General features: G+C 43.9%; 1 protein-coding gene across 3 annotated transcripts in view; it reads left to right on the forward strand.

The window, feature by feature from the left end:
- Nucleotides 1-17,098, forward strand: part of LOC139534160 (synapsin-3-like) — a 125,241-nt gene that overhangs the window by 18,579 nt on the left and 89,564 nt on the right. For all 3 annotated transcript variants that reach the window (XM_071332995.1, XM_071332997.1, XM_071332996.1), the window contains exons 3-4: nucleotides 2,126-2,183; nucleotides 15,208-15,299. In XM_071332995.1, the coding sequence (XP_071189096.1) occupies nucleotides 2,126-2,183; nucleotides 15,208-15,299 (150 nt within the window). The remainder of the gene's footprint in view (nucleotides 1-2,125; nucleotides 2,184-15,207; nucleotides 15,300-17,098) is intronic.

A 17,098-nucleotide genomic window follows, 5' to 3' on the forward strand; every position in this document is an offset into this window, starting at 1 on the left:
CTACCGCAAACTGTCAAGTATCAGACACCTTAAGCTCCTGGCTACTGTCCAATTAAATCCATTTTGACATTATCCTTAGTTAGTTTAAGGCAATTTGAACTAAACGTAACACTGTCAATTAATTTCCAGCAATGTTGGCCCTGTGTGTCTGTGGTGTGGAGGGTGTGTGTGTTTGTCTGTCATTTAGCCAGTTAGCGGTAATGATGCAGTAGATTTACCTGGCAGGATTATATAACGATTATTTGTATCGATCGGATGGGTATTTGTTTTGCAAGCTCTGTCATGACATATACAGCAACAAAAACATCTCATAAAATGCACAATCAAAGGGTGTTATCAAAAAAATCTAAATGTTTGTTTTTTCCCCCACCCTAACATTTTTTTCTTCTGTAATTTAGGCATTGAAAGAATGCTTAAAATTCTCTAAGAAATAATTGTTATTTTTGGAGTGAAAATCTGAGGAAAAAAATCCCAAACCAAGGAAAATATCATTCAGGAAAATACAGAGTGCTTATAAAAGCTACAATTTTTTTTTATCTGAGTTACTCCAAATATGTTTCATAATTTAAAAGTAGCTCTCATGCTAGAAAAGGTTTGAGACCTGTCCAACAGTAACAAACTAATAAAAAATAAATATATATATTTATATATATATGTTTCCCAAGAAGTGATTTTTCATAGAACATTTATTAATTCCACTGTTAAAATGTTGCAGCCATAATGACTGCTCATTAGCTTGAAGGGGGTCTATCGAGGCCCAGGGGTTCAATTTTTTTTTTTTTGTGCAGTCTGTGCACACAGGTGGTCCTGTACTTTTTTTAATTGTATTTTTTACACCCCACTATGGAAATGAAATGTCCTTTGTTCTTGGGCCAGCCATGCAAGGAGTGATTAGTAGAAAGTTGCAAGAAGAGACGGGAAAGAATGCGAGAAGCTTGGATTACTTTAGTTTTTTCTGTCACTGAAAAGACTCTAAGACAAAAATGTGTGAGAACAGAAAATGTGCAATCCCAAAGAAGTTTAGAGGCAGTTACTCTAAATCCTTAACAGCCTGTGCCCTAATGATCAGGAGCCTCCAGCATGTAGAGCGCGCACACACACACACACACACACACACACACACCAACAGATAGCATGTAGCCCTTGACAGATTGATAACTGGCCCACGCCTGCTAGGGTTGAGAGTTCACCGGCTGGACCCACAGTGTTGGCAAAGACACAAGCTATAAGCGTAGAGCACTTAACGCCCAAAAGTGTGCACGAGAGGTAGTATATCTGAAATGTCCAGATTTATGTGAATGTCCACCCCCTTCGCTTTTTAAAGCGACACATCCCCGTCGGTTTCTGCCTCGTTTGTTCCTTGTGTGTTTGTTTCAAGGCTGTCTAAAAGTGTAATCAGGTTTCCTGCCTATGGTGTTTGCCGATGCCAGTGATGCCTGGCCTGTAAGGATATCATGGTTAGGAACAGGAAATGGGTTTTCAGACAGAAAAAGGACATTACTGTTTATGTACAGGGACATTGAGTCCTATTCAGGGGCATTGAGTCATATCTGTAATATACTTTTGATTTGAGATCCGCCTCCCTTTTCCCATCTCTCTCGCTCGCTGTTTCTTGATGAGGAGCCTAATAAGTGGGAGATATGATGTTCTGACTGATTATGATGCTCAGCTGGTTTTTAGTCTGGGAAAGTTTGCTTGTGTGGTACGACACAAGGACCACATAATGCTGTAATCATGGAAACAAATATGTCAATGGTCTCAAGCTATTTTGGAAAACTTGACGTTTCAGCCTTCCTCAATCAAATGAACTGATTATTCTGAGGTTGTTGACTGCATACTGTTGTGACTACGTACTTTTCTCTGTTGGTGGAAATAAACTGAAGTGTAGTGGTATACACAGGTGGCCACTACAACAGAAACCTTTTTATAATTATACAGAATTTAGGTGATACTAAAGAAGTTATTTTTCTAGTCGTCTCTACACGGGTCATTTCAAGCCTGTAGAGAATATTTTCCTGTCTAGAAACTCACCTAGACAGTGTGGTGAAAGTTTAAGCTCTGAAAGTTGCTCTGAAAGTTGTGATCTTGTCTCATTAGTCTCTTTCCCATTTTTCTTTCCTCACAGGGCCAAGTATTTCCGAGGGAAGAAGTTGAACGGGGAGTACGACATCCGGGTGGAGCAGGTTGGTGGCGTTAGAGCTGGAGGGACTGATGACTTCTCCATGTGGCTGGAGATGGCTCAGATGAGGGATTGGGTTTTGTTAGCTCAGCTGATGCCACTCCTGGGTGACTGACTTGACCCACATCTATCACTTTTTCTTTTCTTTTTTTTTACCACATCATCCACTAGGAATCCAAGCTGTTTTATTCAAGCACCATTAGGATAGCATGTGAGAGCGATAACAGCTGGGTAGCAGCAGGTATTACATACTTATTAGACTTTTTACTCCCATGGCCCAGTTAGCCTGTTATCATGTTGGCATGCTCTGTGTGTGTACAGTATGTGCTTGGCTGCCTGATGGAATGTACTTTATTTTTATGTACTCGTCTTCTCAGCATTGGATTACATGCAGGGAGGATTTAAATGTTTTCTGGACTCGTGTCAGAAGCAGTCCCTTACAGTTCTGAGTCGACGCTTTTTTATTTTAATCAGAAGCTAGCAACGACCGTAGTTCGATTTTCTATCTGCACTGTGTTAACACATCCCTAATGGTTTCTCTGATTCTCCCATCAGGTAGCTCTTTTACAAATGTTTTGTCAGACCAACTTTCCCCTGTAGTAACCAGTTCGTAACCCTGTAGCACAAATACGGAAGTTTTTAATGGCATTTATATAAAAAATATATATATGAAAAGATGCCGTCAATGTATATGCAAAAATACGCAACTATCTAGACATACAGTATTTTCGGTGGGTAGATAACATCTAATTTCCCTCCTAAAATCTTGGCCATACATCCGCAAGCGATTGGGCAGACCGGAGTCGTTGTCTTTGAAATTAAGTGGTGGGATTTATTTGGAGAAGGAAAAAGCGAACCACAAAAGACCAGACCAGGGACTTTATAGGCTGTCTGTTTGCTCAACACTCTGTTGTTTTCACATCTCATTCTCAGTAATATTGAGGCCGTAGCCGGGCTGGTGGGGCTTGGAGTTTTGAGTTAAAATCATGATTTAAAAAAAAAAGAGATGTGAAATATGGAGGCTCTGCTTTTTTGTAGCAGTTTGTGGCGTTGCTGAGAGCAAACCCAAATAAAAACATGTGGCGGCTCTTAATTAGGACCCTTAAATCAAGAGTGAAGGGACCGCTATGGGGGGGCGCACCCTCAAGCCCCCTAACCCCCCCCTAGCCCCAACAACCCTTTCTTTTTGCCAGACCCTCTGCTGTTTCCCAGAAGTCCTCCTCGCAGGGTAACAAGTCAGATGCTAATTGCCCACCGCCTCCAACCTTCCCGCCATACACAGCCCAGCCGGACCCCTCGCCGGGTGTTAGTACATCTAACATAAAGCTCAAGGATGAAGGAAACCCGATCCCTGTGTGAAAAGTTGGATCAATGGGATGATGACCCCTTTTTAGAAAACTACAGTTAAAAACAGAGCCCCTTTGCTCTCTCGCTCTTTTCCTCTCTTTCCTACATCCTCAGCTTTGCTCTGCAGTGCTGTCGTCTCTCACTCTGCTCTGAACTCAACTTGTGCCCAACTCCAACCTAGCTAGCTCTCTCCTGCTCTTCACCCAGCTGCTGCCATATAAGGTGCCAGTCTGAGGCACAGGCAGTGTACAGGCTACCCATAGTACAGGCTACCCATAGCAGCGTCTGATAGCTGAGGGAGAGAAAGAGGGAGAGGCCTATTGAGGTCTGGTACTTTTGTTAATGTAGTGTATGTGAACACCTGCTCGTCGAACATCTCATTCCAAACTCATGGGCATTAATATGGAGTCTGTCCACCCTTTGCTATAACAGCCTCCACTCTTCTGGGAAGGCTTTCCACTAGATGTTGGAACATTGCTGCGGGGACTTGCTTCCGTTCAGCCGTGAGCAGTAGTGAGGTCGGGCACTGATGTTGGGCGATTAGGCCTGACTTGCAGTCGGTGTTCCAGTTGATCCCACAGGTGTTCGATGGAGTTGAGGTCAGGGTTCTTCCACACCGATCTCAACAAACCATTTCTGTATGGACCTCTCTTTGTGCACTGGGCCATTGTCATGCTGAAACAGGAAAGGGCCTTCCCTGAACTGTTGCCGCAAAGTTGGAAGCACAGAATCGTCTAGAATGGCATTGTATGCTGTAGCTTTAATATTTCCCTTCATTGGAAACTAAGGGGCCAACCCAAACCTTAAAAACAACCCCAGACCATTATTCCTCCACCGAACTTTACACTTGGCACTATGCATTGGTGCAGGTAGTGTTATTTTGGCATCCACAAAACACAGATTTGTCCGTCGAACTGACAGATGGTGAAGCGTGATTCATACTCCAGAGAACGTGTTTCCACTACTCCAGAGCCCATTGGCGGCGAGCTTTACACCACTCCAGCTGACCCTTGGTATTGCGCATGGTGATTTTAGGCTTGTGTGCGGCTGCTCGGCCATGGAAACCCATTTCACGAAGCGCACGACGAACAGTTATTGTGCTGACATTGCTTCCAGAGGCAGTTTGGAACTCCGTAGTGACTGTTACAACCGAGGACAGACGATTTTTACGCACTTCAGCACTCGGTGGTCCCATTCTGTGAGCTTGTGTGGCCTACCACTTCAGAGCTGAGCCGTTGTTCCTCCTACATGTTTCCACTTCACAATAACATCACTTACAGTTGACTGGGGAGCTCTAGCAGGGCAAAAATTTGACAAACTTACTTGTTGAAAAGGTTGCATCCTATGACTGTGCCACGTTGAAAGTCACTAAGCTCTTCAGTAAGGCCATTCTACTGCCTCTGTTTGTTTATGGAGATTACATGGCTGTGTGCTCGATTTTATACTTGTCAGCAACGGGTGTGGCTGAAGTAGCAGAATCCACTAATTTGAAGGGGTGTGCACAAATTTGTGTATATATAGTGTATCTCTTGATATGCCCCTCTCCCCAACCCCACTAAAATATTTCAGTTGTGAGCATGTCAAAAATCAGTCCTCCACACGCCCGAGGCCCTGCTTTGAAGGTTTACTTTCTTGAAGCCTTGACATGTATAAAACCTTAACACTTAAACACAGATTACAAATTGTCTTCAACACACTCTACATTGCACTATGCAGATTACAAACGGAGCTCTGAGCCTTTTTTTATATTCAGCTTATAGCTAAGCTCTATATCGGTGTCACCTTGTGCCTGAATAGTCCTTGCATATACTCTTCAAGCTCATATTTCACTGGGTTGCATGAATAGAACAGAGCAGTGCATCAATTGAAAGTTAGGTCCCACCGAACATTAATCAATTGCGCTCCCTAAAGTTCACGAGTTCCATAAGAATGAGCGTTATCATATAGCGTGAAGCTAGCTTCTTCATCCTTGTCTGCAAGTAAGTGTATACGATGCATGAAAAGAGTGTGAACAAATCCCCCCCCCCCCCCCCAATGCCATAGTTTTCCAAGCTGCAAGTTCAGCAAGTAAAAAGATGCTGTGTCTGATTTGCTAGACCTTCTTGAGGCCAGATGTTGCCCTTGGTACCACAGGTATCCTGCCTCATGCCAGGCACGTCCAACTGAACTCGTTCCCAGGGTTTTCATTTGGCACAGATCTGCCTTGAGGTGCTGCCCAGATCCTCATTGACTTACCCTCTGGGAGTCTTATCAATCTCTCAATAAGTGCTCCAAGATACCCAGCACCTTTTGACTGTGCCCACTCTTATCTCTACACACTTGTGTGTGTTCAGATTGGTGATGTGCTCTAAAGGGGCATACACAGGGCTTATGTTTATTTATTTTGCCCCCGATCTCCCACAATGCCCTTTTGTCTATTTTTGAAGTCTTTTGGATGTGTGCTGCTTTTCTCTGCTTGGGGGCTAAGCAGTGCCAAGCTGAGGATCTCGATCATGACATTCAGTTTCTTTCCCCTGTGAGTGATGTTTTTTTCCAAGGCTGCTTGCTTGCTTCATCTGCGTCAATGCGATGCTAACGTCACGGACATGATTCCAAATGGAATAATAGCCGTCCACTGGGTGCATGTTGGTACTCGGCAACCCTTGTTCATGAGTAGAGGGAGTATTACATTTTACGTAATTGGGCAAATCACGTGATTAGAATGTCCGGGAGGTTCGATTGCGACTGCATAAAAGCCAGTTTCTCTGGGTTCCCATCCACCGTCCAACGAGTTCTAGACGGGTCAGAAGGGGAAACATCTGCTCACCAGGCCTATGACCTCAGTGAGGACATAATTCCTGCTCTGCTCCCCTCCGCCTTGTTTTTCCGTACCCTTAGGAATCGCCTCACGTCTCCACCCCCACCCCCCCCCCTCCCCCAGAGGTTCAGGGCATCTGTGTTGATGTTGTTACAAGATTGATATTCAGCACTGACAAACTGTACAAAGACTCCTGCTGCCCTTTCTTGACCAACTTGAGCAAGTGCAGCTCTGCCCTATATAGGCAATACGAAGGTCGCTGTTATGGAAAGGTTGTTGCTCTCCTCAGACTCCACTGCCTTACTATGCAGCACACGGTTGTTCAGATAAATGAGGTGAAGTGTATCTAGTCCAAGTAAACAGTCAATTTCTGCTGTAGAAAGAAACCACAAGATGGTAGCCTTCCTTTGCCTACCCCACATCTATTTTTATCACCAGGAGATATTTTAGGTTTCCCACTTCGACTGTTGCTTTTGTGTATATATCTGGTCAGGCTGTTTCTTTTACAGGAGATATAATGGGCCCTTGGGAGGGGGGAGGAGCAGGCGGTTTAGGCTAAATGCAGCTCAGACATGAAGAGGTCAGCAGAGAATCCTTTCTGTGAAAGAGGGTTTGCCACAGTTCTAGGAGTTTGTTTATCAGTACCCTGTGTACTAAGAGCATGACACCTCACACAGGACTGAATTGTTCTATAACTGTTGCAGATGTCAATATCAATCACAGGCTTTTTTTGCCAGCAGAAGCGGGCGGAGTTCGAGTAAAATCACTAATCACGCTATGAATGTTGGGAGAATGCTTTAGATTTGCATGTGGTTTTACTCCAGACCACCAAAGTTCTCGTTTACAAGTTTTGTCACCTGACCTTAGCGAAAGGCATCTTGTGCACCTGAACCCCATTAGCAGAATTCTAAAAATACTCCCAAAGATTTCAGATGAGCGTTGTGTGATGTTAGCGAGGCCCAGAAGGGGAGGAGAGAGGGAGATGAGGGGGGCATATTTGGAGTCTTGCTGTGTGTTATGTGCTGTCCTGGGGCTCTGTGTGTGTGGTACAGTTGGGCAGAGTGCTCTCAGCATTCTGATTTATACCCTCCGCTAGCTGTTCAGAGGGCCTAATAGACTTTGAAATACACAAACACTCTCATACACTAATTCAAATCAAATGTTATTTGTCACATGCCCCAAATACAACAGGTGTAGACCTTACAGTAAAATGCTTACTTACAAGCCTTAACCAACAATGAAGTTAAGATTAAGAACAATACCTAAAAAAATTATAAAAGTCACAAATAAAGAGCAGCAGTAAAATAACAATAGCGAGGCTATATAATCAGGGGGTACTGGTACAGTCAATGTGCGGGGGCACCGGGTAGTCGAGGAATTCGTGCACAAGTTAGAGTGCACATGCATAACTCCATGTCAAGTGAAGATTTGCCCGAGACCGCTACAAGGATGGAACACTACAGAGCCCCGAGAGACTTTAATCAGTTAAATCATGGAACACTCTTCTTGAGGCCAGTGTTTTAAAAACAATACATTTAGGACACGAGTACTTCAGATCCTGTTCCTCGGCTATTAAAAGGTTGTGGTAGACAGCTGTTGCCATTATTTGGTGTGAGTCGCATTTAGGCACTCAGAGAATAGTCCTAGAAAAATGGCTCTCTGGCCGGAGTGCTTGGTATGTTGGATACCAGCATCAGAGAATAGTCCTAGAAAGATGGCTCTCTGGCCGGAGTGCTTGGTATGTTGGATACCAGCATCAGAGAATAGTCCTAGAAAGATGGCTCTCTGGCCGGAGTGCTTGGTATGTTGGATACCAGCATCAGAAATACATTAGAAATACTGCAACTGTTCTGGCAACAGAGATCCACCGTTAACCTCTTGGCGCACGGATCCCTGTAACGGGATCATTTTTGTAAACAACCGCTGAATTGCAGAGCGCCAAATAAAAAAATATTTATTTTCATGAAATCACAAGTGAAATATACCAAAACACAGCTTAGCCTGTTGTTAATCCAGCTATCGTGTCAGATTTTGAAAATATGCTTTACAGCGAAAGCAATCCAAACGTTTGTGAGTTTATCGATCACTAGACAAAACATTACGGACAGCTAGCAGCAATGATGATCTTCGGATGTTTGCACTCACGAGACTCCCAGTTACATAAATGTTCCTTTTGTTCGATAAATATTATTTTTATATCCAAAAACCTCCATTTGGTTGGTGCGTTATGTTCAGAATTCAACAGGATCCAGCAGTCATGAAGGGAAGACGAAAATTCCAAATAGTATACGTAAAGTTCGTAGAAACGTGTCAAACGTTTTTTATAATCAATCCTCAGGTTGTTTTTAACATAACTAATTGATCATATTTCAACCGGACGGTAAACTATCAATACTAGAGAGAAAGAAAATGTCGAGCAACAACTTTCGCGCGTATGAACTAATCAAAGGACACCTGGCCATCCACTGACGCGTTTTGATAAATCTCGCTTATTTTTCAGAATAAAAGTTTGAAACTATGTCTAAAGCCTGTTCACAACGTGTGGAAGCCATTGGAAAAGGAATCTGGTTGATATCCCTTTAAATGGAGGATAGGCAGGAAATGGAACAGGGAATTTTCAAAATAAGAGCCACTTCCGGGTTGGATTTCCTCAGGTTTTCGCCTGCAAAATCAGTTCTGTTATACTCACAGACAATATTTTGACAGTTTTGGAAACTTTAGAGTTTTCTATCCTAGTCTGTCAATTATATGCATATTCTAGCATCTGGGCCTGAGAAATAGGCCATTTACATTGGGAACGTTATTTTTCCAAACATAAAAATTCTGCCTCCTAGCGTCAAGAAGTTAAATGACATCAATGACGATAGCAGTGGCGGTTAGAGGAAGGCAGATTTGTGCACTGGGTGCAGTTAAAGGGGAGAGAAGGCAGTTCCCATGTATCTTGTCCTGTTTTCCTTTCCCAGGGTGAGAGCTGCTCTAACACACAACTGAATATCTATTACCCTGATGGTAACCATGGCATTGTCAAACGGGCCCTGTGTCCCGGGCACTCGCCCCAGTCACACAAATGGCTCATCCATAACTGTCCCATGACATAGGGCCTCACCAGCCAGCCAATAGCAGGAGTTGTGGAGAGTTTTTGGTTGTTGCCAGAAACTAGCCCACTCTTCTGGTTTTATCTGGTCACAGCAAATGTCAACGTAGGCCTCTGTTGAGGGATTGCAATTTGCCAGATTGCAGATCTGTGTACTGGAATGTGTGGCGTGTGTAGATGTTTGTGTGTGTCACGTCTTTCTTGGTGACGGCAAAGCATTGTGCCGAGCACACAGATGTTTTGTTGAGAGGCGGGTATCAGTGGAGAGGAGCTAAGGAGAGGAAGGGAGCCAAGTTCCAGTGTGTTGTGTCTTTGAGGCACATTGAATGGCGCCTTGCTGTCCCGTAAATGAGATTAGGGCATTTACTCGCCCCCTGCTCTCTTCTCCTCTGTGAGCGCAACACAATAAATAGAGGGGGGTTCACAGAAAAAAAAATACTGTTTTCTTAAGTTGGCACATTGTTCTGGAAGACATACACTCCCATACTTTTTGTTTGTGCTGGCCACAGAGTTGAAAGGAAGGCATATTTGTTGTATTTTGAAATTGAGCTTTTTGATTAAGATTCTGGAGTATATTGGTTGCAACAAACTGTACAGAAGACACTGTTTTCTATTCAAACAAATGGAGGCCTTTGCCTGTATCCTTTCCTACAAAGTATCCACTCTGCAGAGACCCAGATAGCTGAAGGGCAATGCTGGTGCTTCACAAACAACAAACACTAGAAGTTAAGGAAAGTTATGGTCTCTTCAGATTGGCCTTTTTCAAGATTGCCACATCAGTGAGGTATCAGAGTGTTTTTCAGGTTAGAGGACAAGCTCATGTTTCTCCAATACTTCAGAGGCTGAACTCACAATGCCTGAATGGGAACTTTAAGTCATCCATGTTCTGGGGAGTTTTAGTCATCCACGTTCATTGGCCAAATACAATGCTTACACGGATGGCTTTTGTTTTTCTATTTGCATAGTACATGTTCTAACGACGTTCTGTGGCTTTACTTTGACAAAGTCCGTATTAACACTAGTGCAGGTAAACAATGTCGGTCCCATCTTGTTTGACTCTACCACAGTCTGAATATACATGTAGTGTACAAAACATTAAGAACAGACTCAATTCGAACAGACTCAATTCGTCAGGGCATGGACTCTACGAGGTGTCGAAAGCGTTCCACAGGGATGCTGGCCCAGGTTGACTCCAATGCTTCCCACAGTTGTCAAGTTGGCTGAATGTCGTTTGGGTGGTGGACCATTCTTGATACACATGGGAAACTGTTGAGCGTGGAAAAACCCAGCAGCGTTGCACTTCTTGATACTAACCAGTGCGCTTGGCACTTAAATATTTTTGTCTTGCAAAATCCATGACTCTATTGTCTCAAGGCTTTAACGTCCTTCTTTAAAGTCCTTCCTTTATCTACACTGATTGAAGGGGATTTACCAAGTGACGTCAATAAGGGATCATAGCTTTCACATGGAATCACCAGGTCAGTCTATATCATGGAAAGTTCTTAATGTTTTGTGCACTTTGTGTACCTTGTTTATTCAGATTGGTGTCTCATTGTTTAACCATGTTGCCTTTACGAATAGTGAATTATTGAATTTGGCCCACTACGAGCCCATGTACATTCCTCTTATGACAAATGACGACACCACCACGCTCTCTGTAATGTTGTGTTTTGGAGTCAACCAGATCTGCCAAATTATAATTTTTCATAGTGGAAAAGGGGCAGGACGACACATTGAGAACCCATTAAAATGCCTGCATTAGTTTCACTCTACTCTACTCTACTTAAAAGTGATGTTAAATCGGACAAATGTTTCCGCTAGAAGTCTGAGGTCAACATCTTGCTGGTCTCTGGGGAGCTTTTGGTTCCTCTAATGGGAGCACCTAGCTAAGACTTGGAGGGCTTAAGACGAGCTCTACTTTGTAACATTGGCCTGTAACATCCCACACTGCAGTATATGGACTGAAATCAGCCTTCTTGACCTTTGACCCCTAACCCTCACCTCCCATTCCATCCTGGGTAGACTGGCCTCCTCAGTGACTGGTCTCCATCTCCACAGCGCTAACATGTTGGAAGCATGTTCACAGTAAAGTAGGGCAGGAATGTTGTCTTTTTTCTTTAGGATTCATTAGCTTTTTGTCCCTCAGTGACGCTAAATATCAAATCAAACTTTATTTGCCACATGCGACGAATACAACAAGTGTAGACTTTACTGTGAAATGCTTACTTACAAGCCCTTAACCAACAGTGCAGTTCAAGAAGAAAATATTTACCAAGTAGACTAAAATAAAAAAGTAATAATAAAAAGTAACACAATAACAAGGCACTGGTACTGAGTCAGTGTGCAGGGGTACAGGCTAGTTGAGGTAATCTGTACATGTAGGTGGGGGTGAAGTGACTATGCATAGGTAACAAACAGCGAGTAGCAGCAGGGGGGGGTCAATGTAAATTGTCTGGTGCTGATTTTTATGAATTGTTCAGCAGTCTAATGGCTTAGTGGTAGAAGCTGTTGAGCCTTTTGGTCCTAGACTTGGCGCTCTGGTACCGCTTGCCGTGCGGTAGCAGGGAAAACAGTCTATAATTTGGGTGACTGGGGTCTCTGACAATTTTATGGGCTTTCTTCTGACACCGCCTATTATATAGGTCCTGGATGGCAGGACTCTTGGCCCCAGTGATGTACTGGGCCGTTCACACTACCCTCTGTAGCGCCTTATGGTCAGATGCCGAGCAGTTGCCATACCAGGCGATGATGCAACCGGTCAGGATGCTCTCGATGGTGCAGCTGTAAAACCTTTTGAGGATCTGGGGACCCATGCCAAATCTGTTCAGTCTCCTGAAGGGTGGAGGGGGGGGGGTTTGTTGTGCCCTCTTCACGACTGTCTTGGTATGTTTGGACCGTGATAGTTCGTTGGTGATGTGGACACCAAGGAACTTGACACTCTCGACCCGCTCCACTACAGCCCCGTCAATGTTAATGGGGGCATGTTCGGCCTGCTTTTTCCTGTAGTTCACGATCAGCTCCTTTGTCTTGCTCACATTAAAGGAGAGGTTGTTGTCCTGGCACCACACTGCCAGTTCTCTGACCTCCTCCCTATAGGCTGTCTCATCGTTGTCGGTGTTCTGGCTTGCCACTGTTGTGTCGTCAGCAATCTTAATGATGGTGTTGGAGTCGTGTTTGGCCACGCAGTCGTGGGTGAACAGGGAATACAGGAGGGGACTAAGTACACATCCCTGAGGGGTCCCAGTGTTAAGGATCAGTGTGGCAGACGTATTGTTGCCTACTCTTACCACCTGGGGGTGGCTCGTCAGGAAGTCCAGGATCCAGTTGCAGAGAGAGGTGTTTAGTCGCAGAGTCCTTAGCTTAAGGAAGAGCTTTGTGGGCACTGGTGTTGAACGCTGTGCTGTAGTCAATGAATAGCATTCTCACATAGGTGTTCCTTTTGTCCAAGTGAGAAAGGGTGGTGTGGAGTGCGATTTGAGATTGCGTCATCTGTGGATCTGTTGGGGAGGTATGCGAATTGGAGTACCATCTGTTATGGTACCAACATCCAAACAAGGTCACCAAGGCCAAAATCAAAGACATGAACCCAGCATATGATCAAAAACAATCCCGAACTGAAATGACTGCAGTGATTTTGTTATTTTATTATGATTTGAAAAAATATTTTAAAGACTTAAATTCCTTCCTGATTCCTGGCTTAGGACAGCATCATTCATTGGCCAGTCTCTCTGTGGTTCTCAATCATAAATTTGGTGTATTTTTATCAGCCCTGACTTTAGCAGACATGCCACACATTGAGAATGTCATGCGTTTGGATATTATGCTCTTGGATTCACCATGGATGGGGAAAGTAGCTGTCTCTCAATACCAAGTTTCCCCAAAGGGCCACACCCGTTGTGCATGTTCCTGAATGTACTATGCAGTATTTACCCTGCAGCAAAATGTACTAATGGCTAATGATATATGTGACCTGTGTCTGGGCTGAAGTGGATGTATGTAGATTTGGAATCTACTATGAATTTATTACATTTGGGTACAATATGCGTTTAACACGTGTCCCCTTGCAAGGTACTGTCCTGAGAACACGGTCAGCAAGTGAGAGACTAAAACCAGATTCATTGGAGCTAAATCTCTGGAGCAAATCTATTTCTAACCTGTAATTACATGAGACAATGGAGGCACTTGGCCCCTAATGCCCCATTCTAGTCCCTCTGTTCCCAGAGCTCTCTTCCAGACAGGCCAAGCTGCAGTGTCCCTTCCCTTCCAGAGAGGATCTCTGCTCTGCCTGGGAGTTTGATCAAGTCATTAAGTAGCTGCCTGGGCTCAAGCCTCCCTCCCTGTCACAAGGCCTCTGCTGTCCTGTCCTCTCTGGGAGGCCACAGACAGACTCTGGATAACTTGATTAGTCTCTTTCGCTCTCTCGGTGTCGCTCTCTCTTGCGAAGCTCTCTCTCCCACCCCACCCCTCACAGAGAAATAGTATATCTAGCTGGTCTGTCATAATATAATAGAGACAGTAGATCTAGCTGGTCTGCCATAATATAATAGAGACAGTAGATCTAGCTGGTCTGCCTTAATATAATAGAGACAGTAGATCTAGCTGGTCTGCCATAATATAATAGAGAAATAGTATTACCACCCATTGTGACCTCATTAACTTGGTTTCTCGTTATATTAACTCTGTTTCTATGGTCCCTCATTTATTTATTTCACCTTTTATTTAAAAAAATGTTTACCCCCCCCAATTTCGTGGTATCCAATTGTTAGTAGTTACTGTCTTGTCTCATCGCTACATCTCCCGTACGGGCTCGAGAGAGACGAAGGTCGAGAGCCATGCGTCCTCCGAAACACAACCCATCCAAGCCGCACTGCTTCTTAACACAGCGCACATCCAACCCGGAAGCCAGCCGCACCAATGTGTCGGAGGAAACGCCGTACACCTAGCAACCTGGTCAGCTTGCACTGCGTCCTGCACGCCGCAGGAGTCGCTAGTACGCGATGAGACAAGGATATCTCTGCTGGCCCAAACCCTCCCTAACCCGGACGCTGCTAAGCCAATTGTGCGTCGCCACATGGACCTCCCGGTCGCGGCCGCCTGCGACAGAGCCTGGGCTCAACCCCAGAGTCTCTGGTGGCACAGCTAGCACTGCGATACAGTGCCTTAGACCACTGTGCCACCCGGGAGGCCTATTTATTTAACCAGGTAGGCAAGTTAAGAACAAGTTCTCATTTACAACTGCGTCCTGGCCAAGATAAAGCAAAGCAGTTCGACACATATAACAACACAGTTACACATGGAGTTAAACAAACATACAGTAGGAAAGGAAAGTCTATATACAATGTGAGCAAATGAGGTGAGATAAGGGAGGTAAAGGCAATAAATAGGCCATGGTGGCGAAGTAAATACAATATAGCAATTAAAACACTGGAATGGTATATTTGACAGTAGATGAGTGTGCAAAGTAGAAATACTGGGGTGCAAAGGAGCTAAATAAATACAGTAGGGGAAGAGGTGGTAGTTTGGGCTATTTATAGATGGGCTATGTACACATAGCCCATCTAAGTGTGCATGTGTGTGCGTGGAATGTTTTACACTCATATAGTTCAAATATATATATATTTGTTTACAGAAAGCCAGAAAGGCTTTTTATGTTAATGTTGAAAGTTAGAGGACTGTTTTTTGATGTTTCAGGCCTATATACACATGTAAATAGTGTTTTACAGTAATTTGTTACTTCTATCGCCCAGTGAATGTGTAACTCAGCGTGATGTTTTTCTCCTTGTTTCACAGGCTGAGTTCTCAGAGATCAACCTGGCTTCGTACATGAACACTGGGTGTATGGTTGATATGCAGGCCATAAGAGGAGGAACCAAAGTGGTCAGGTAAGGTAACAAATGGATGGAGAGAGGTAATGAGAGCGGCCCCTGTATGTCAGTCAATAGCTCTGTTCCGACGCATTTGCCCACGCATCTTCAGTCTGCCTCAGTGGGGCCGGACAATGGCTCCAGTTATTCCCTTCAACAGCCATCAGCTACATTGTAGTAGTGTGTGTGTGTGCGCGCATTTGCTTTATCACATAAAAGGGATGTCACAGTAGATGATGGAGCCGGTGGGAAATGATATGACAAGGACTGGCTATTACTGTCATGCAAAGAATGTCTGAATACCTCTGAAAAGAAGTTCAGCATCGACGCACCCAACGTTTTTACATGTGTATCCTTCCTCCCAGCTCAAACACTACTTCTAAGAGTTCCAGAATTCCCTCAATTTTGCTCTGTGTTCCATACTGCAGCAAGATTCCAAAATGGAGTAGTCTTCACGACTTCTTTACGTACCAACTTCTTCCTCTGTGGGCTGCAGTGGAGCTGTGTTTCTGGTAGTTTGGGAGTTGACGTCACCACCTGCCTCGCTCTTCCTTCATGTAGCAGGGTTTCAGGTCCTGATTTAGTAAATTAGATCAGCTGATGAGGTGCATGCTGCTGTGGAGCGTCAGACCACTTCTGGGGAATGCACTAGCTTGGTCCCAGATCTGTTTGTGCTGTCTTGTCATCTGCCTAACATTGATCTGAGATCAGGCTAGTAATGTACTACTCGGCTCTATGCTAGCATCGCTACGATACTTTATCTCTATAATGGATGTTTTTCTTTGTATACACATAATCTGATAAAACAAACTACAGCGTTGGATCTGGCAGTCGTACAGGAAATGTTAAGGAAACGTTCTAGCCATGTGTAGTTTGAAGTTAAGTCAAGGTTACACGGTGGCTAGAATAGACAGGTTGTTGTGTATCATGCCTTTCTGTCGTAGCTTGTTGTCTGGGAGGTGGATGCCTGCCTGGCTGTCCATCTCTGAGGTTATTGTATTGCTTGCCTGCATTATGTAGTCAATTCCCATGGATTGACTGCAATAAAGAGTTAATGCCCACATGAAAAATAGTACACTAATTACTATAGAATTCTGTAGAATACTACACTTCACACTAGGGATAACCCCAATTAGTTGATTGAGTAGAGCTGTGTGAGTGTCAGTCAAAAGTTTGGACACACCTACTCATTCAAAGGTTTTTCTTTATTTTTACTGTTTTCTACATGCATAAATAACACATGGAATAATGAAGTAACCAAAAAGTGTTAAACAAATCAAAAAATATTTTTATGTGAGTTTCTTCAAAGTAGCCACCCTTTGCCTTGATGGCAGCTTTGCACACTCTTGGCATTCTCTGAACCAGCTTCATGAGGTGGTCACCTGGAATGCATTTCAATTAACAGGTGAGCCTTGTTAAAAGTTAATTTGCGGAATTTATTTCCTTTTTTAATGTGTTTGAGCCAATCAGTTGTGTTGTGACAAGGTAGGGGTTTTATACAAAATATGGTATTTTATCAAATAGGGCTAAGTCCATATTATGCCAAGAACAGCTCAAATAAGCAGTCAATCCGGAACATTTCAAGAACGTTGAAAGTTTCTTTAAGGGCAGTCGCAAAAACCATCAAGCGCTATGATGAAATTAGCTCATGAGGACCACCACAGGAAAAGAAGACCCAGAGTTACCTCTGCTGCAGAGGATCAGTTCATTAGAGTTACCAGTCTCAGAAATTGCAGCCCAAATAAATGCTTCAGAGTTCAAGTAACAGACACATCTCAACATCATAGGCCGTCATTGTAAATACGAATTTGTTCTTA

Source organism: Salvelinus alpinus, chromosome 11 (genome assembly GCF_045679555.1).
Source record: "Salvelinus alpinus chromosome 11, SLU_Salpinus.1, whole genome shotgun sequence".
Classification (NCBI taxonomy): domain Eukaryota; kingdom Metazoa; phylum Chordata; class Actinopteri; order Salmoniformes; family Salmonidae; genus Salvelinus; species Salvelinus alpinus.